Raw genomic sequence first — 22191 nt, forward strand, 5'->3', positions numbered from 1 at the left:
GACAGTCTTGGTGAACGCATACACACTTTCAGTCCAAACAATTTTGAAGACAAAAGTATGAAGTATGAAGACAAAAAGAAGCAAATACAGTCCACGATTCAGTAGCTTGTAGAACAAGCCTCAGTAGTGACAAATTGCTGCAGAACCCATTTAAAACAAAATGACAGGCTGTGAAACTCTTACAGAAGACAAAAATAAGTCAGTGCTGAAAGGAATCAGCTCAACAAACTGCTGAATTATATCAAATTCTGTACTTTGTCTCGTTTATAGAAACACTGTGTGAATGTAATATGGTGCCATTTTCATTGTCACAATTTTTTTTGAAAAAGAAAAATTGTAAATCTTTGTATTTACATTAGACCAGCTCTGCTAGGGATACCGTACATTTCCTGCAATGAAAATGTGAAGTAGCCTCAACTGCAGATGTTTGACATTGTAGTCACAATGTTTGTTAAAGTGGACATCTATTTTAAAACTACAATGAAGATAGATGTCAAAAGGGGGTGATTGATTTTGTTTAAGCATCCGCTTGAGGCTTCATGAGGGAAAACGAAAGCTATGAAAGCAGAAAGGAAAGAGAAGGTAAGGACGAATGTGTGTGGAGCAGCAGCTTTCTAGGACAAAGATAAAGCCTGTAATGCAGTGACCCACATACGTATGGGCAGGTCAGAGACTGAAGCAACACACAGATGTGAAGTGTAAACAGTGATGAACAATTGCAAAGCAGCGGCTTGCAACTTGTGCCCTTTACCCTCTATGTTGTTCCTGTGGCAAAATATCTTTCAAACCTTAAAAAACCTCTAAAATTATTGCCCAGATAAGTTCAAACCCTAAAACCTCGAATGAAATCGGTTCGCAACGTGTGCAATAAAATTATCACATGCAGCGCGTAGCAAAGGCATTCATATTCCTTAAACCTTTCCACATATTGGAATGTTACAAACACAAAATCTGTGTTTTAAAGTGATATAGAAATGCACAATTAGCATGTCTTGACTTTAATGCAAAAAAATATATGTGAGATGCTTTCCATTCAATCTAACAGAGTAAAATATTTATGTCAGACTGATCTTGCATACCTTCAAAAAACACGCAGCTGTAATTACTGCAAAATTAGATTCTACATTGTATTGTCTCTGGAAAGCTGAATGCAAATGGTTTCCCACAGTTTCCTGACTTTTACTTGGGGAAAAAAAAGAAAAACAAGAACTCTGTTGATCTGGGCACAAAGTGAGGTTTGCGTTTCTAACATGACAAAACGTCCAACAGTTCAAGGGGTCCGAATACTTTTGCAAGGAAATGTAAAATTAGAGCGGAGGTGGAGCCGTTGTTTTAAGCAGGAGTTAAAAAAGTGAAGTGGACCTAGAAATGAATCAGGCATGCTGCCGTCCTTTGTCTTGTTCAGGCTCCATTGTCCTGTCATCCCACCCATCACTGGACCTGAGGGAGACAGAGACGAGCAAAATGGGAAAAAGAACAATAGGGACAGAGAGCCACAGAGAAAAGCAACAGAAAGACAGAATCATGACCAACAGTTTGAAGTGAAACAGATTAACGGCACATGATGGCACATACCAAGAAATGGACAGAGCGAATGTCACTTCAAATGAAGACATGATTGTATTCCTATACATGAGCACTACACATGCTTCATTCTTTCCAGTTTCCAACCTTCTTCTCCCTCACCCTTCCAGTATATATATAAAGAAAATAGAAACAACACTGTGCTCTGCCTTGCATTTACAATCCTCAGTCCTGGAAGAATCCACCTGGGAAATATTTGGACCAGCCTGGAAATGGATTTATATTTACAGCGAAACTATTTCAGCAGGCAATACGTTCTTGTTGAACTGCACTTGAAGTGTTGTTAGCCGTGCTTTTAAAAAGCTACGCTCAGCCTGTTGGAAGTTTCAACGTGACAAATGGGATTATGCAGGTATGGGTAATAATTTTCATGAACAGTAACTGTATGGGAATACAAAGTTGTGCCCTGCAAAAGGATTCCTGTTGGACCGCTTCATATTTTCTCATTTAACAAACACAAACTTCGATACAGCTTATTTGAATGTTTGTTATACAATAACAAAGTGGCACATTATTATAAAGTGCAAAAGAAACTGATTTACTCGTGAGATGCTCTTTTGCTGTACAGTCTTTCACTTCAGTTACAGCTGCAAATAAGAAGTACTTGAAATACTTCTTATTTGCAAGTATTGTAAGTATAATTTTCAGTAATAATGTCTCAGTGCAATATTTTCCTGAATGGGTCTCTGCAGCTCCGCAGCTGTTTGAACTTTCAAGTCTTATAGATTTGCAGCTACCTTATGTTTTTGGATGATGGTACTATGCGAGATGTTTAACTAAAGACCAATATTGACCATTCTCGTATAATTTTTACTACCATTTCAACACCTTAAAGGAAATGTCCACACCTCTGACTTCACCACTGCTCCTCTGCTTCTGCTAAACTTCCCACAATCTTGCGCTGCATCACTATCGGTGTCACATGACCAACAAATACCACATGACCAATCGATTCCCCTCCACCTCCAGAAACAAACGGCCACAAGATGGAAATAAATACCTATTGGTAATATCGGTTTTATTTATCGTGACTAATATCGGCTAATGCAGATGTTAGTGCCAATATGTTGTGCATCTCTAACTCCACATCTTTGTGGTAGGAGAGGATTCAGACTATTCAAGACTTAATTTCTGCAAAAAAAAAAAAAAAAAGCAAACTGTTGATGCTGCAGTCAAAAGTGTAAAACAGGTTAATTATATTTCGTCATTAATATTAATCTCCTCAGCTGTGTTTCGGTGAATGGGCAGCACAGAGAGCGTCAACTTTCTAAACCCTCACCGGACAGGTAGTCAGAGCCGAAGGCTGGTTGTCCTGGGGGGTCCTGGCGTCCAACGGAGGACATCATAGAAGACATCAATCCAGAACCTGAAGAAAATCAATTAAAGATGAATGGCCAAACTTTTGACTTTGCAGACTTGCATGCAGCAACAACAAACATTATTTCAGTTTTTCGAACCTGACGTTTTTCTACAAGCACTGCCTAACGTGGAATAAATGAACAGTGGATATTTTACGGGATCATTTAAACAGACATAAGCTACAAGAGCACTTCTAAGAAATGAACTGATTAGTTTGGAGTTACTTAACCTTCACCCAGATCTCATATTTATTCACAGTGAGGCGGCCTGAACGCTGCAAGTAGATATTTATGCGTCGCCCTGTCAGCTGTTTGCTGCTTCACTAAAACCACCTTCTCCACACCAAGCGCGTGCGCATGGTACGTCGCTTGACATTGAGGTGAGCAGACACAACACGTTGCTGAAGGGGACATCGCCATGGTTACGCACAAGAGGAAAACAGCATCATCGGTTCCCTTGGTAACACGTGCCGTCAGCTGATGTGACTTAGAGAATTGATACACACACACACACACACACACACACGCACACACACGCACACACACGCACACACACACACACGCAGAGGCACAGACCAAAAATACACACATTTTAAACTCTGCTGTGGATGATATGATTTAATAGCAAGGGGAGAATTTGCTGCACCGACTCCATTAGCTCGTATAGAGCAGCTCGATAAAAACGCTGTTAACTAAACAACGCGAGTTGAAACTCACCCGGGTCCATTATATAGAGAACAATGAACTTCGCATTAAGCACTTTCAAAATTAATTTGATTAAAATCTAAAAGCCAGGAAGAATAATATTAATTACCAGATACTGCCATGTGTACAACTGACATTTATTAGTACAAATCCAAAAAACGAAAGGTTCTGGTCGACCACTGCCACTAAAAAATACAGAGAACGCCAACATAAATAAATAATCAGATTTAAAATATCAGTACACATAAAGTTGTCAATACACAAAACTAGAATTCTATGATCATCAAACTAAGCCTAAAATGCATAGAAATAACTACTTTTCATGCTTTTTTTTTATATTCACACACATTATGATTGATAACAGATCTGACAAAGTAGATGAGCTTGGAAGTCTAACGGAGGTCATTTCCAGAGGTAAATTAAGGAGCCAGTGCAATATTCTTCATTTTCTCCAAGTTGCTTTAATGCTGCCCTTGTTTCATAAATCAAAGAAAATCCTTTTAAGGTTTTAAAGGTATTAGACTGGAGGAATCACATGGAAAAAGTGAAATAAATAAGTAAAAGACACTGGAATTAAGCATTCCTTTACATCCATCCAGAGACAACAGATACGTCGTCTACACACCTACATTTTCATCATATCAAAATAAAAAAGGAAACATTTGCAGAAGTACGTTCTGTTAATTTCACGACATGAATATTTGATGTCAAATGTAGAGTGCTGGCTGTGTGAAATCTGCATAACTCAAACATCTCAGGCCTCTGAGAATGTGAAACTGTATGATTTGTCTACGATTCCCATAAATATTAAATGCTTGCACAAAAGCTGCTCAATTAAGATATTTAAGAAAGTGTTTCAGAACTAAAAGGACATGCAAACACTTTCACTAGGTTTCTTTATGTGTAATATAAACAGCGCAGGGCAAACTGCCATTATATTTGTATATAGGTTTAGGATAGGTTTGATGAAGCACAGTTGTGCCATAAGTTGAAAAATATAGATTTCTTATGGACAGTAGAGGATTTTTCCCAAGTAAACTGAGACATATGCATTTGTCCATGGTGCTGAAATGTAATTTAAGGTAAGTGAACATTACAGCATTTCTTTAGAGGCACATACAGCATGACTGGTTTTGTGTACCATAAGGCTGTAAAGCTGTTTTCTATCATTAGAAACGAGGACACATATTTTTAGAACCGGGCACCACATCAGTGTAATTGTAAATCAGTGATTCTTGAGAATAGGGACAAAATGGGTTTTAATTTTCCCATATTTTTTTTTTATTATTTCTCAACCTTATGTATGCAAATATGACAAATAATGTTTAGAAAATATGAAGATGCTAAGGTACAGGCTCCCAGTTGCGAATTTTTTAAAAAAAATTACATTTTTAATCGACCTGACCCAAAACTTTGTCATCACCATCTGACAAAAATAAATCTAAAATGATTTTTAAAATACCCCATTAGTGATATTTTTACTCAATTTACAGACAAATGCTTCTCAAGAAATAAAATAAATATTATTTAAAACAAAAAACAAGAAAAAGTCCATCTGATGGAGTTGACAGTGCATGACGGAGTTGACACAGAACTGAAGGTGGTGACAAACTAGTGAGTAAAATGAAAAACTTGGTACATGTGAAGTAATGCAATTCATGTAAAATACATTAAAATGAATTAGTTGCACAATTAAGTGAGATTTGACAACAATTTCACTGAAAGAGTCAGAAAAACTCTGACGGAGTTGACATCTGACGGAGTTGACGAAATGCCAAACTACCTCAATTTATATGATGTTATTCTGAAGGAGGCCATATTGTAGCTCGTCAGGTCCATGAAATCTTTACATTATACCAAAATTAAGCTTTTATTTCGCAAAATTTCATCAAAGTTTTGTAAATTGTCAGTTATGGAGTTGACACATCATGGTTGTGACAAACAACTTAGGAATAAAACAGAAGAAAAAAACTAAAGAATAACTTAAGCTAACCGGAGCTAACTAGCCCTATTAGCAAAGGAAGAGAAAAGACAACGTCATGGGGTCCTCAGAAGTTCTGGTGCCCCCCAATAATGCCTGATTTTTTTTTACATTCTTTTCATTTCTGACAGTGTTGACAAAAACTAAGGACAAATTTTAACGGAGTTGGAAAATATCTAAAAATTATTTTTAATTCAATTTATCGATACTTTTATAATTATTTATATGACTACTTATACTTAATTGTCATAATATATAATTTTAGTATTTATTTAATTGTTTTAAACTATAAGAATGTGTTGAGTTCTGCTCCTGGACAAGGGCTTTTACAGGCATCATCCACCGACTACAATGTTTAAAATAAAAAAATATTCAGCAAAAAAAAGAAAAATATACATTGTTGTGCTCACATGACCCAGGTTAGTTTAGTTAGATATTTGAAAAAAATATATTTTGTGTATATTTTATTCAAATTTCATGCTTTATCCATAGGACCTGTTTTGTCCCTATTCTCAAGAATCACTGAAATACATCCTGAATAATTCAGCATGAAGCAGGCACCAGTGAAGGTGCAAAGGATCGAAACACACACCCACGCACACACACACACGCACACACACGCAGAAACACGCAGGGAACATCAAAACTGCAAAGTCACTGTAGACAGAAAACAACACAATCGTTTCCTTCCATTACTATTTGAAAGCAACATTCTTTTTCTCCGTTTTATGTCCATTTTCTCTGGAAATGATCAAGACTAAAGCAATTTCCTGCTGTTTTTCTTCTTATATGTGATGTAAGATAACTTGAAATTGGAGTCCTTGGGTTATAATTATTTGCATTGCATTTTAAAACCATTAAATTAGCATTAAACTTTTTTTTTTATTTTTTACAAATGTTTCTATTTCTTTTCAGTCTTAGCAGTGTCAGGAGAGCAACACTGAGCAGTAATAATAATAATCTCAGTTTTCTTTATATAAAAAATTAGGAGAAATTAAATCAAGGTATTTACACATTCATCCATGAAATGTGTTGCTCCATTTATTGATATACTGTTATCATGATGACCTTCAGTTCCAAAACACTTTGGTTGAGCTTAGATATGAATCTGCAGGTATGAGATTGCCGTGCTACGACAACCTTAAGTAAAAAAGAAAGAAAAAACATAGGATTACAGAGAAGTATAAAACACTTTGTGTAATCTTATGGAAACACGATTATAACAAAACATGACCAAATCTTATGTTTCTTTTTATGAAGCTGTAACATTTTTAAATGATGCTACATGCTACCAAATAAGGAACAATTACATTTAGGAAAAAAAGGATGATACCACAATTAGAAAAAACAAAAACAAATTGGATGCTTATTTCTACGACTTTGTGTCTGAGGAGTTTATTTTTAGAAATCTGCCAGAAGGATTCTTCTGTCCTCTCTCCCTCCATGTCGGATATTTAGACACAGTGTTCGAGTGCAGACACCGTCTCAACCCAGACAGTCATCCAAGGACACCAGCCAGCTGCAGACTTTAGTCAAACACCTTCTTGTTTAAAAAAAAAAAAAGTACATCTGACTGGGTAGGCACTAGCACCCCACAACCCTGCAGGGATTAAGGTAGAGAAAACAGGTGGATGAATGGATTTTATGTTCTTTCCACACGACTTATCAGGGGACTCTTTCAAATCTTCTTCAAGCAGAAAGAAAATAAACAGAAACACTAACATCTGTGTCCGGTTTAAAATAAAATAACTTGCTGGGCTTCCCACGGTGCTCAGAGGGAAATGAATCAGCGAAGTTCAGCACTACGTGTTGCACCATTAACTCTTCCGCTTGCATAAATTAAGCTCTGCCTGATAAGTTGCACGTGAGTTGAGTGAAACAAAAAACTGCGAGCTAGAAGCCTCAAGGACAGAAGGACATTTAGAATCCTTAAGTTTCTACATTTTGGTAATAATAATTACTACATACTTCTTGCAGGTCTTGTTACAAAATTCTACAATGAGAAGTTGACCAAAGTCTGTCGTTTGCTACATGCTATAATGTAGCATTAGCATAAGACTGTGTGAATGACTAACTGTAGTCGTTTGCTGCTATGCAAGTACAAGCCATTATTATATTACTCAGGAGTTCTTGAATTAACCCAATTACTACTTTGTAGTTGAGCTGCTTTTGAATTAGTGATTGAGCTTCACTAATTCGTTGACAAGAGTCGATTAATAGAGATTTAATCTCAGGCTCCACCTTCATCGTTTTTACATAGCACCGATTTGGTAAAAATGTTATTTGGTAAAATAACATTTTTTTCAAGACTTCAGAGCACAGTATTCAAATGTTGTTCAAGTTGCTCCATTTGAATCGATGAATTGTATTTTGCCAGGGATATGAACCAAGAGAATGACTGACACTGCATTCATATACAAGTCATGATTCTCCAACAAGGTCATGGTGATATTTTGGCTATTATTACATTTCCTGTTTGCTTTTTAACTAGGAAACAATAACTGTAAATATAATAAACAGATTAAGGTTTAGTCCAATTTTATACCAATATGTTTGCAACAGAGATTATCCTCATATTTGCTTTTGTGTTTAGTTTAACATATTGTACAGCAGAAAGGAGAGCTGTGCATGTATGCTATATAACATACCATGAAACCATTATGATGGTTGGACTGGTCCTAATACAAAATAAGTTTGGAAATGTTGACATTTCAGCTTGAAAATCTAGAGTAGAACCTATTAAATTGCTCTTGTGCCATCACACTGTCTCTGCCCCCAGTTTATTGCAGATCACAAACACACACATCGTCTGCGAGATCCATCTCTGTGGGGTCGGAGTGCAAGGATACAGACAGCAGCCAGGCTGGTAGGAAGCAGACAGTAATGAGAAGGACTGGGGTTAAAGAGGAGGAGCAGGGAAATCTTCAACTGTAAATCTAAAACTGGGTTCAGTTTTATACGTCTGGACACTGCGGGCAGACATATAAACAGCAAACAACTTATTAAAGGAGTTGTTTGCTGTGAGGAAACAGACTCGGCCTAAGACTGTACTACGCAAGCAACAGCCTGCAAACAAACAAACAAAAACATCTGGTTTTGAATTTTTTGGGACCTTTTAGCCTGGGACCCAGTTAGCAATAAAATCATTGTGTCTTTGCAGCAGCAGGATGTTGTGAAGAGCTGCAGAAATTACATGCTATTAAACTGATTGAAGGTTGAGATATGAAAGCTTCTGTGCCTTGAAGAATCAGCTACTTGAATTCATGCCATTACAAATTGATGATTTTTATTAATTGAGGGAGAACAACAAAGATGCAAAGTTAGCATGACGTACACTGTAAAAACTCAAAGTAGCTGACGTCCTATCTCTGGTTTTGTAAAGCTGTGTTTAGCTTGAGAGAAAATATATCACTTGGGGAAATAATTTGATTGTCACAAAGTGGGAGAAGGACAAACAAAGTTGTCACGCCGTTTCTTGTCCCACAAACTGAAGTCAGAAGTATCAGTAGGAAATGTAGCGAGAGAGAAACATGGGTAAATCCACTGGACTGGACTGCAAAGCTTCAGACAAAAACAAAACGCTCTTCTGAAGAAGAGACCCCTTCAAGACAGACTGAAGATTTTGAAAGAAAACCTGAAGCAGTCAGCAGCAGAACTGGGTCTGAGTTGTAGCTTTTTCCTCCCAGTATCATAACAATCCAAAGGACATTGATGACGACTTTCCCTCAGAAGACCAAAGGGAAAGCTACTGACTAACCTGCACAAAGTCCTGACTTCAACTCCACTGAAAATCTGGGGCCTGAACTGAAGACAAAGCTCTGAGCCAGAAGGCCACCAAATCTAAAATTGCTGAACTATTTGTTAAAGGAGACTGAGGTGTCAGAAGCTCGTTAAAAGCTACAGCAAATACCTGCAGGGTGAAAGGATATAAAAATGACTAACAGCATCAGAGAGGCTAGTAACTTTCACTCAGACAGTTTTTGTGGAATGACCTTGTTTCTGAGAGTAAAGGAAATAATAATGTAATAATCCAAAGGAAAAACCTTGAAGGTTTTCATTATTCGATGCTCAGCTATTAATACAGATGAGTTCAGAGTCAAGACCAGTAATAAAAAAATGTGCTCAGTCCCTCCGTTCTGATCCAGACAGTAAGTCTGAGACTCTTCATTTATATGGGCCTAAATGGGTTGTAAGCTAAATGTTAGGTTGCTAATGTTTGATGGGACACATGGAGGGAGATCATCTTCAACATGAAGAGAAATGGGAGGACATCACAGTAGAAACAGGGAGCTAGATCTGAAGACAAGTGGATCTTGAGATGAATTATTGCTTGTCTGGGTGTAGACAGTTTCTTGACAGCCACTAACTCTATAACAGCCCATTCCAGATGCTCTGTAATCGCTGTGGAGTCCCATGGCCTTTGAATTAATGAAGCCAATCCAGTTACTGTGACTGCCAGACTGAAGAAATACTAAGACCTCAGAGAGCACCGCTTCCCCTCTGAGCTATCAAGCACAGACGTCTTTGTGATTGCATGGCACTACAATTTTCAACTTAACACAGTAACAGCTGCAGAGTGTAGCAGGGACTAAGTAGTTAACTTCGAGACAGGGCCAAGTAAAATACAGTCGACCGAGATTGATAAAGCTTGCAGTAATACACGGCTTCCCCCGCCATTATTTTTAGTTTAGCTGTTTTTGTTTTTGTTTTTACTTTTTGTGGTTTAAGATTCAGAGCGGCAACATATCTAGACATGTCCAGATGTTTCTGGCACTATTGTCCATATCTGAATATTTAAATCGTATTTAAATTAGAAAATCAAAACTTGTGCCTGTTTCCCATCATATATATGGTTCTCTCAATCACAGATAATGTAGGTCATACCCTGAGACACAATGCAGAGACCAAAAGCCATTTGGGCTAACTGACAAAAAGTCACTTCTTGTCCCACTGGTTTAAATGTCACGTCTGTCAGCAATCCTGTCTGCTACAGAGGTGCTAAAAAAAAAAAAAACTTCACTTACATCATCTTTACTTCTCTATATCTGCTGAACTCAGCAAACGCACACTCTAATTACAGCGACAGCCGAGGTGTGTGTTTATGTGCGTGACCTCACCCGAACTGCTGCTGGTACTGATGCTGCACACGGTGCTGCAGTCACATGCTGCTGCTGCAGTGTGTCATAAAACATGCACACCAGAGTTCGACCTGTCAACGCGGTGAGGTCCTCCCGTACCTGTGCTACACGTACGTACTGTAAAAGCAACACGGACACACATGCATATACAGCAGCAGTGTGTCATCATGCCTCAGTGAAAGCGAGTCTGTCCCAGCATGACAGAAACAAACTCAGACAGCTGAAACTTTACCAGCAGGATACTACTGCAAAAAAAAAAAACAGGAGCGCTGCATCTGAATTTTCTTCCAGCTCAGACATCTGATTCTAACGTCAAGGTCAAAAATTTTACTTTTAAAGATATTCGAGCAGAAAAAAAGGACTAAAATGAACACAGCATCCAACATAAGAAAACAAATCTAATTTAACAGTTAAATAACGATACGGCTAAAGTAGGCTTCAATAGTTTTTATGCAGGGAAATGGTTTTAAACATTTTCTCTTTATTTCTTGCAACAACACTCACAAATGGAGACATATCGGTTGGCTCCTTCTGGTAAAGATGTGTAAAATAAATTAATCACCCATCTTTTATTGCAGAAGCATAACCAGTCTGAACAGTTGCTGCTATACTGCTACTTTTATTATGTTGTTGTTGTTTTTTTTTTATCACAACATGCTTAATAACACGGCTGCACAGTGGCGCAGTTGGTAGAGCTGTTGCCTTGCAGCAAGAAGGTTCTGGGTTCGATTCCCGGCCCGGGGTCTTTCTGCATGGAGTCTGCATGTTCTCTCTGGGTACTCCAGCTTCCTCCCACAGTCCAAAAACATGACTGTCAGATTAATTGGTTTCCCTAAAGTGTCCTGTCTGTCTCTGTGTTGCCCTGCGACAGACTGGTGACCTGTCCATGGTGAACCCTGCCTCTTGCCCGGAACGTTAGCTGGAGATGAAACTAAGAACAAAACCTCCATTGCAAATGTTTTGGGTGTAAGTGTCACTTTATGCTGCCATGGTAAAGAGTAAACAAAAGATCTCACAAAGGGGCGACTTGTAAACACAGTAAGAGGCTGAGATGGGGGTTGTTAGAGAATGAGAAAAGGTAAAAAATAAATAAATAAGGTGAGATTAAACATAAAATTATTGGCTGATGATCTGCTTAGTGCATCATCCTTGTCACAGAGTTCAAATGTAAAATAATAATGATAATAATGTAATTAAATGTTTTCCTTATGAACAGAGCAGGCAAATAAGGCAAGACATGATAAGTTTAAGAGGATCCTCCTCACTCAGTTCAAAACAGATCAAGCAGATGGCTTAGAGCCAGTTTCTAAATGTGACTGATGTGTGTCGAACTTCTGGAAAAATACTCTCTCCATAAAACCTATCAAAAATACTTGTATTAATTTATTTATGGGTATTCTCATAGGTAAAATCTTTGATTTCTACACGTATGTATGAGTTGGAAAACAGAACAAATACAAAACCTAAATTTATGCACATTTATTGACTTACATTCACGAATTTAGATGTCTACGAATGGATTTTTAATTGACAGTGGTCTTACATCATACATTCTGTTTCCATAGTGACTAAAAACCAACCTGACAGTGGTTGTTAGGCATCATCGTGTCATCGATGTTCTCATCGATGATGTCATAAAGCTTCAAAAGATTATCATCATTTGGAATACAAGAATCCTCAGTTTGCTTTTCAACTTGGTTGGAGGAAGAACACTTCGAGACAGACAATTTCAGAGAGTGATTTTAGTATTTCCAGAGCAGTAAAAATGCTTCTTACGATCGGTTGGGGCCTCGGCTATCTTGTGACGAAGGGAGTTGAAAAACTCCTGGGATATAAGACTAGGGATGAAGATATTCCAGACGCGAGACCTGCTGACGACCGTTTTAAATACTTTGGTTTTGAGGATGTCGCGGAAGAAAACTCAGAACACAGAGATGATTCTGTACAAGACCAAGGACTTTTAGTGGAAAGCAAAGACCACAACAGATGGAAATACTTTGGTTTTGAGGAGATCATGCCGGAAGACATGGATGCTTCCTCTGAAGTTGAGGAAGAAACCATCGAGGAGGATTTGGGAGATGCTGAGACTGATGAGTCACATTTTGATGAAAGCTCAGAGTTTTCTTCAGCAGAAGAACGATTTTCTGATGACGAAAGCTCACACAATGATACTCAAAATGATCCTGACCATATTTGCAGCATGGATGCTGAAGAACTTGATGCGTCCTCTAAGGATGAGGACGGTCATTCGGGAAGCTCAAATGCTGGAAATGTGTCTGAACATTTTGAAGAAGTGTATGACTTTTCGTTGGCAGAGGAATCTTCTTCTTCAAAAGAAAACTCTGTAGATGGAAATCAAAATTCCACAGACCCTTCTGAGATCATGGACGCTACAAACGGTGATGTTTCCTTTAACAAAGAAGATGCTGGGACTCCTGAGTCACATTTTGATGAAATCTCAGAGTATTCCTCATCAGAAGAATGCTTTTCTGATCAAGAAAGCTCAGACATTGACTCTCAAAATGATCCTGACCATATTTACAGCATGGATGCTGAAGAACTTGAGGCGTCCTCTAAGGATGAGGACGGTTGTTTGGGAAGCTCAAATGCTGTAAATGTGTCTGAACATTTTGGAGACGTGTATGAGTTTTCGTCGTCAGAGGAATCTTCAGAAGAAGAAGAAAACTCTGAAGATGGAAATCAAAGTGACACAGATGATTTCATCCAGATGGATGTAAATCTTGATCCAGCTATATACTTCTGTAAATTTTCCAACTCATTTTTCAATTGCTGGATGAATGCCGCCACGCAAAGCGTCATGAATTTGACCATTGTGAGAAGGTTTGTGGCTCAGTTTCCCAAGGAGATTGCAGATCTGTTTGCAGAGACACCATTGTTTGCAAACTTTTTCTCTGAAGCAATCCACCATCCAGGCAGAGACTTTCCTCCACATGAACTGTTTGCAGTTCAGAATGAACTCCTAGACACTCTGCAGATCAGGGATGTAAAACATCAGGAAAAGCCAGGAGTCCTGATGTTTTACATGTTGCATTATCTGGCCCAGTCTGGCATCACCACAGACTGTAAACTGTACACAGCTGACTGTTGTGAACAATGTCAGAAGAGTTCACAAATTATCCAAACCCTTGGTCCTGTCATTCCTCTTCCTAAGGAACAAGAAGATGACACAACATGTAGTCTTCTATGTAGATATTGGGATAGGACTTCAGAAAATTGTGGCACCTGCAACTCCGACACAAAGAACGATAGCTTTTTAAATGGTACAGATGTGATGACCCTGATACTGCCATGGCCAGACAGTCCAGACGATATCAGACATCCTGTGATACCTGACCCAGCCCTTGAAGTGCCTGTAAAAACTGGGAGTCAGATATACCATCTGTCCTCAGTTATTTGCTTGAAAAAGGCAACAACGTCTGACACCAGCAGCCTTCACACATATCTAATGTGTGGAGAGCTGGTGTTTAAGGCAGAGGATGAGCGGGTATCACTGGCAGATATCGACTGTGGAGTTGACATTTGCAGAAATGGGTACATCTTCATCTATGAAAAGGCCACAGAAGGACAGGACGAGTACAGTGTTGGGGTCAGAGTGACAACTGATCAAGAAGATAGTGGGAGGAACACGACCGGCATGGAGTCATCGTCAAGGAGTTGTGGCCTGTCCGGACCCTTGCAACAGCGCAGACTGGACTACTAAAGAGCCAGAGGTGGGTGGCCGATTGGCGGCATGGAACAATGAAGACGCAGAGATGGAGGGATGGAGGCTGGGTGCGCTGGCAGGAGGACATGGAGGGACCGGCAGATGGATCATCAGCACCGGCAGACGCACAGGTAAGTGCTCAGGCACTGAGCAGCTCATATATATATATATATATATATATATATATATGCTCAGTGCCTGAGCACTGATATATACACTGCTCAAAAAAATAAAGGGAACACTCAAATAACACATCCTAGATCTGAATGAATGAAATATTCTCATTGAATACTTTGTTCTGTACAAAGTTGAATGTGCTGACAACAAAATCACACAAAAAGCATCAATGGAAATCAAATGTATTAACCAATGGAGGCCTGGATTTGGAGCCACACACAAAATTAAAGTGAAATGTTCCCTTTATTTTTTTGAGCAGTATATATATATATATATATATATATATATATATATATATATATATATATATATATATATATATATATATATATATATAAATATAAATATATATGTGTGTGTAGATATGTAGATATATAGATATGTAGACATATAGATATATATAGAGATATGTAGATATCTACATATATCTATATATATAGATATGCAGACATATAGATATATATAGATATGTAGATATCTATATATATCTATATATATGAATGTATTTATAGTGTATGTATGTTTACTGATAATATATGTATATAAATAAATAAATATCTATCTATCTATATTCTTTAATATTATTCTTTAGTAAAAATAATAATAAAAATAAATATATATAAATAAATAAACAATTATCTATCTAAATATATTCTTTAATAAAAAAATATACATATAGATATATAAATAGATAAACAAATATATATCCATATATATTCTTTAATAAAAATATATATATATATATATATATATATATATATATATATATATATATATATATATATATATATATATATATAAATACATATAAATAAATAAATATCCAAATATCTATCTATATATATTCTTTATTATTCTTATATATATATATATATATATATATATATATATATATATATATATATCATATACATATTATGTATATGTGTGTATGTATATGTATATTGCCATAATGTGTAATGATTCTTTAATAATGATAATAATAATAATATTAATCATATTTAATAGAAAATATACATAGACATGTAGATATCTATATACATCTATTCATATATGAATGTATTTATATTGTATGTATGTTTGCTGATTCTTTAACAATATATATAAATAAATAAACAAATATCCAAATATCTATCTATATATATTCTTTATTATTCTTATATATATATATATATATATATATATATATATATATATATATATATATATATATATATATATATATATATATATATATACATATACATATTATGTATATGTATATTGCCATAATGTGTAATGATTCTTTAATAATGATAATAATAATAATATTAATCATATTTAATAGAAAATATACATAGACATGTAGATATCTATATACATCTATTCATATATGAATGTATTTATATTGTATGTATGTTTGCTGATTCTTTAACAATATATATAAATAAATAAACAAATATCCAAATATCTATCTATATATATTCTTTATTATTCTTATAGTATGTATATGTATATTGTCATAATACGTAATGATTCTTTAATAATAATAATAATAATAATAATAATTATAATAGTCAGATTAACAATCCAAACAGCAACACACCAAAGGGTTAAAAATGTTATAAAAATAAATAAATAGCATCACTTAAGATTATCGTGAGGTCATGTGCAACAGTGTTCCTGACTATCTGTCATATCGTCATACCTCGTAAATCCAGCATACCTTATGGCAGTGGTTCCCAAACTTTTTCTTCTGCACCCCCCCAGTGGTTTCCAAACATTTTCTGCGCCCCCCCTATACTATGGATTACAAATGGCTGTCTGGTTGAAAAGACGCGTGTGACGAGGGGGGGGGGGCATCAACTTCTTTGGGGGCAAAATGAAGCTGAAAATAGACACCAACATCAGTAGCCTACAAGGTACTTGTTAAGTTTAAGGTTCTGTTTTGATATTAGCTAGTCATCTTTTAGCTAACATTACCTGCAGTGTTCAAGCCGTCTGGATGAAAAAAACAAAAAAACAAAACATGAACGCTGTATGCTCTGGGTTTTTACCTTAGAATGGCCAACTCTCTGTTATTCCCATGCCAATTTGATACAGTAGAGGCTTCCACACTTCCCATATTTGTGTCCTCTGTCACTTTTATCAACAGTTAAACTGTTTCATCCGTTGTTAACATGTTTTAACCTGTTTTTCCGAGCCGCCTTTAAACGCAACATGAGCTCTACGCTGCTCGCGCTGGGTTTACACCTGTGAAGGAGACCTGCTGCTGCTGTGCGGAGCTACGTAGGTTTGTGTTAGAATCATGGCAGCAAACCAGCAAAACGTAAAGAACTTTTCACAGTTTTTCCCTCCAAACTAACCGACTGAGTTGAGTAAAGCTGTTGGATGCAGGTAATGTTAGCTAAAAGATGACTAGCTAACATCAATACAGAGCCTTAAGCTTAACAAGTACCTTGTAGGCTACCGATGTTGGTGTCTATTTTCAGCTACGTACATTCATTTTGCCCCCAAAAAAGGCTTGGTTTTCGCTTCATCTTATTTTAATATAAAAAAAATATGATTTTAATTTCAGTTAAAACTACTTAAGAATGGGATAAAACTGAATAAATCAATTAGTCAAGTTTATTTGTATAGCACATTGCAGTAATTCAAAGAGCTTTACATCATAAAAAACACAAAAATAAAGTCATAAAAACAACCTACACTAGACAACTGCAAAGCCAGTGACCAACATTGATCATCTTGTATTGATCAAGATGATCAATAGACGTTGAATATGTTGGTCAATATTCCTTTTATTAAGGTTCAAAAGCAACTCTGAACAGGTGTGTCGAATGTAGAAACACATTAATCAGGATCAAGTCTCCTATAAATGTTAACAAATTAGGTTAGTGGCACCGGAGTCCTCAAAGAAAGGAGGAGTTTTCATTAAAGCACACAGATGAAGTTAAACATTTCATCATCAGACTTGTTGAACCAGCGATGCTGCCCTTCTGTCTGCATGGCTCCACTGATGTCTCAGTCATTATATTGAACATTACAATAATCCACCCAGAACCAGAACTTCAGGCTGCAGCTAGGGTTGCCACCTTTCAGAAATAAAAATAAGGGACGCTCCCCACGGCGCGTCGTCCTGCTCTCATGGGGTGGGACGTTCGCTGCAGTGATAGACATTAGTTTTGTTTTTAAAAACTTATCCATAGAGCAATCGTTCATGCGTAGAGGTCGGTTAGAGTACCCCAAAATTGTACTCCAATCAGAGTAGCACACCTTAAACACGTAGCAAGTGTAAAAAGTATTTGGTAAACTCATAACACCTGATTTAATATTTAAAATGTGTCCTCAGACAGCCAAAAGTATAAAAGGTATGTGAACATTCTGGTATTTTAGTGAGTGGTTTTTGAAACAAACAAACAACAACAACAACAAAAAAACATAGCAATATTTCATCATTTGATATATTAAATGAGCCAAAGAGACACATCTGTCTCCAGAGATCCAGGTTGAAGATCCCTGGCAGATGGAAATGTGATCCTATCTCTATACAGCAGCTAAAAGTGCAGCACTAGAATATTTAATTCATTGTTAAAGTAAAATTGTGAAGGTTAAAAAAAAATCCATCACTGAGTATTAACATAAGACATTTATTTAGTATAATTTCTTAGGTACTCCGTTGGCCCCCATCTAGAACCCACCCACCTGGAGTCTGGCTGAAATGATCACTAAATCTCATCTGATCAAAGCTCACATATAAAGTTAAAGTACCTCCAGAGTTTAGCTAACTCCAGCTTGAAATTTGTGATGTTCAGACAAAAAGGGTTCTTTTGGACGCGCCTCCCAATTTATTTTAATGTAACAAATTATTTTATTTTATTTGTAACCTTTATGCATAAAATATGCCACTATAGACATATTGTCCAGCTAAAGGTAAACACTTAAGTATCTTAATTATTTCAAGAATCTATTGTACGGAAGCCTACATGACACATCAGGTGTGTATTGGACTGCCCCGGATTTATTTTAAGATTCAAAGATAATGCACTTGATGAAGGTAAGTGCATTTTATGCAATAGGGACTTCAAATAAAACTATAAATCTTCATCAGTAGTCTCAGTTAAGAATATTTTCTTTTTGTGTTCCCTTGACCGAGTCAAGTTCCTGCAATGTCACTGAATAAGCATATTCACGTCCTCACAACATAACGAAAACACCCTGCTTTCCAAAAACCAGCTCCTGGGGCTGACGATGTGTGTGGATCACTGTCATGCCAGCTGTGCCTTGGTATGTCAGGGGATGTTCCTCCTTTTATCAATCATCTATCTCTGTTTGTTTTCTTCATGTGATCCTCTCACTATATATAGTTAGACAACATGAATGTAACTGACTGCATGATAAGCAGAGGTCAAGTAAAGTCCATCCATGTAATCTGATCATTTTTAATAAAATAAGATTATGACATACTCACAATCACATTAAAAAAATATTTCAAAAGAAGGCTTTATCTATATTGAAATGGAGATTTAGGCAACATGTTGCTACAAATCGGTCAAATCAATAGCTGGATTCATAGTGTGATAACAAAAATAACAGCAGAGTGTCGCATTCGATTTTCCAAAACATTTTAGACAACACACATTTTCTGCGAATGTTTAATGGCTTTTTTATGTAGTTAAAATTTTTTAAAATTGGCTTGATATTCTAGCAAAAACAGATGCTAATGTTAGGAAAAAGTGTAAATTTAGATTTCTGTTACTGCCTAACTGTCGTTTACCAATACAACCAAGAAACCAAGATAATTTTGTTATTTTGTAATAAAAAAAAGGGACTAAATATTTCTCAGCAAAACAAGAAAAGGCTCAACTATAATATCTTGCAGTTTGATAAATAGAGCATAACACTGAGAGCTACATGCCCCAATGAATGAAAGGCTGGAATTACCCAGCATATGACAGGTGGAAACCACCATAGATGGGTAATCCCTCCATGTGAAATCATTAGAATACAAACAGCGATGCTCTATTAGGACCCTCTTCCTGTTGATGTTTGAACAACTCCCCTGGTAAGAGCTGCAATAATCCTCATCTGTCGCAACACGGCTTTACAGTTCGCGCTATTTACCTGCTTTCCTTCTCTCCACCCTGCACTTTACTCCAATATCACTTCAGTCTTAGCATCCAATCTCAGTTCTCTCTTATTGCGTTGGACCTTTTTCGTCGTTCACGCCGACACAGAGAGTCTCCACTGTGTCAACAAATATCTCTACAACGGTCACGCCACTTTTTGCACTCAACTTTCCTTTCGCTAAATCTGTCTAGTTTCAGACAGAGCAGGAGCTTTGTGTCACCCATCATGATAAAGGAAACATTTTAAAATTACTTATTAGTTGTGATTTAAAACATTGACCTTGAACTGCCTCTGCTTTAATCCTCGCCACAGCTTTTTAGCGCCAGGTTCGGTCAAGTTACTTGGTTTTCATGATGTTGTTTATTGAGGTTTTGACAGAACAACTGAACTCAATCTGAGTTTAAATTAGATTAAATGACTCACAAGTAGGCAATATTTAGCATATGGTCACTTCTTAGGTCAATTGATTGCACTTCATTTTATTTAGGGGCCTCACAGCAAAGGGGTATGTATACTATTTATATTTTCTACTGAAAACTATGCATCACTTGTGGATTGTGTATCACTTTATGTATGCGTTTTATATTTAATCCCACTAAAAACAAGGGAAAAATGTAAAAAATTATATTTCTACGAGCCTTAACATCTATTCAATTGTGTGTTTTTTTTTAAATTATTTCAATTACATGGTACAAAACCAGTGTTGAATCTTGTTTGCAGGAAATCACAGTCAAGCCTGAAGGCAGCGTTTGGGGAAAAAAAAGGAAAACAAAGAGTGATGCAAAACTAACTGGACAGCTGACTTTCCTAAAAGCCTATGAGCCACCTCATTCTCAGTTCGTTCATTCAAAGTGAAGCTTCACAGAGGGCATGGGATCACAGCTCATTCTCACAGCTCTTCATGCACACTAAAGGCAACTTACCACTCTTGGTGTCCTTTCCATCCACCAAGGGTCTGTAGTCGGTCTTGGAAACCGTCTCTCCCACCTTGTCGTCGTAGCTCTCCTTCTCCAGCGAAGCCACAAAGTCTCTCTTGAGCAGGGGCTCAGCTGGAGCCCCGCCTCCACCTCCACCCAGAGCATCTCGCAGACTCAGGTCCATACTCCTGAAGGAGGGGGAGAAAACAGACGTTTGAAAGTGGTCACCTTCATTCATCTTTGTGCTGTGCTACTTCCATGTCTCCTTTCTGCCACTGTTTACGTGTGACTGCTTCGTTCCAATGATTTTCCCCTTAATTCACGTGAGCACAGTTCACACACAGCGTTCAGGCAACTCGCACGTTTAGTTTTTCTTAATAAAACCTAATTTGACTCGTGTAAGGACAAAAAACAAACTCCCTGTCTGATGTCTTGAGATGTTGCTACCAATCTCTAACTTGACCTTTGACCCTGAATGAGTCACTCGCATCATGCATCATACATCATACAAAAACAATGGCATATTACAGGTTTGAGCTACAGAACCTCATTAATCAGTGTCAAGAAATTCTCTGTAAGTTGTACTATTTGCCTGAAAAGAGAAGGCTGATAAGCTTTGATGTTCAATGTTCGTGTTTTATTCTCGTGTTTATCGCTAACCTCATGTGGAGGCTTTATGCATGTACATAATCCATGTTTAGCATGACACACAGGTCTGGGAAAGTAAAACTAGGGTTTAGCAGCAATGACTAGGCTAAAGCTTGCACCACTTGCATGATAAAGGTTTTATTTTTGATTGCTTTGACCCGCTTAAAGAAACGGGGATCTGTTCAGTTTTCATCATCACTATCACAGGAGAGCAGAAGAAACCTCTTGCAAACATGTTAACTCTTTCTCATTGGATTGACACATTTTCCGCACCTTTTTGCCAAAACAGTGAACACAGATGTCCTTCAACCAGTCCAAGAGCCATTGTTTTAACCATGGTAACCAAAACAGAAATCACCAGGGAATCAGTTGAGGAATCAGTAAGAGTTGCATCAAAGCATTCTGATTGTGGATCCAATTTTTTGCAAGAAGGAAAATTTGATGCAGCCTAGATAAATGGCATAGGCATGAAAGTAATACAATGACAAGCAAATGCAGTGTTTTGCTGTCCAATTGATTGGAAGAGTTTGTGCACGTTGGTGCATGTTGTGTTGTTTGAAGGCAATATTTGCTTTTGTTTCGTATTTTTTAAAGTTTTGGCAAACAAAATGCACAACTTTGAGCTATACATGCCACTGTTTATTCCTGTGTGTTAACTCTGTGTTGACTTTGAGTTGACAGCTGCATGAAGGCAATCAAGAAAACTCTAATGGACAGTTCAATGTACCTTTAATCAGCCTGCATCCTGACACCTTAACTGCACGAACCCCGATTCGTTCTGTTCTCTGCTTCTGTTTACCCCTCCATCTGCACTGCAGGCAAACAAGCTGTCATTGTCTCGCAAATGTAA

At 37.1% G+C, this 22191-nt stretch overlaps 1 protein-coding gene across 1 annotated transcript in view; it reads right to left on the reverse strand.

The window, feature by feature from the left end:
- The window catches only part of LOC106931405 (uncharacterized), a 73673-nt gene that overhangs the window by 42588 nt on the left and 8894 nt on the right, over positions 1 to 22191 (reverse strand). Inside the window, exons 2-4 of the mRNA XM_088014827.1 lie at positions 20700 to 20881; positions 2864 to 2950; positions 1363 to 1440 (exon numbers count right to left, since the gene is read on the reverse strand). Coding sequence (XP_087870953.1) covers positions 1363 to 1440; positions 2864 to 2950; positions 20700 to 20877 — 343 coding nt within the window. The 5' untranslated portion in view covers positions 20878 to 20881. The remainder of the gene's footprint in view (positions 1 to 1362; positions 1441 to 2863; positions 2951 to 20699; positions 20882 to 22191) is intronic.

Source organism: Poecilia mexicana, unplaced genomic scaffold (genome assembly GCF_051168715.1).
Source record: "Poecilia mexicana isolate PSO_F unplaced genomic scaffold, ASM5116871v1 scaffold_17, whole genome shotgun sequence".
In the NCBI taxonomy this organism is placed as follows: Eukaryota; Metazoa; Chordata; class Actinopteri; order Cyprinodontiformes; family Poeciliidae; genus Poecilia; species Poecilia mexicana.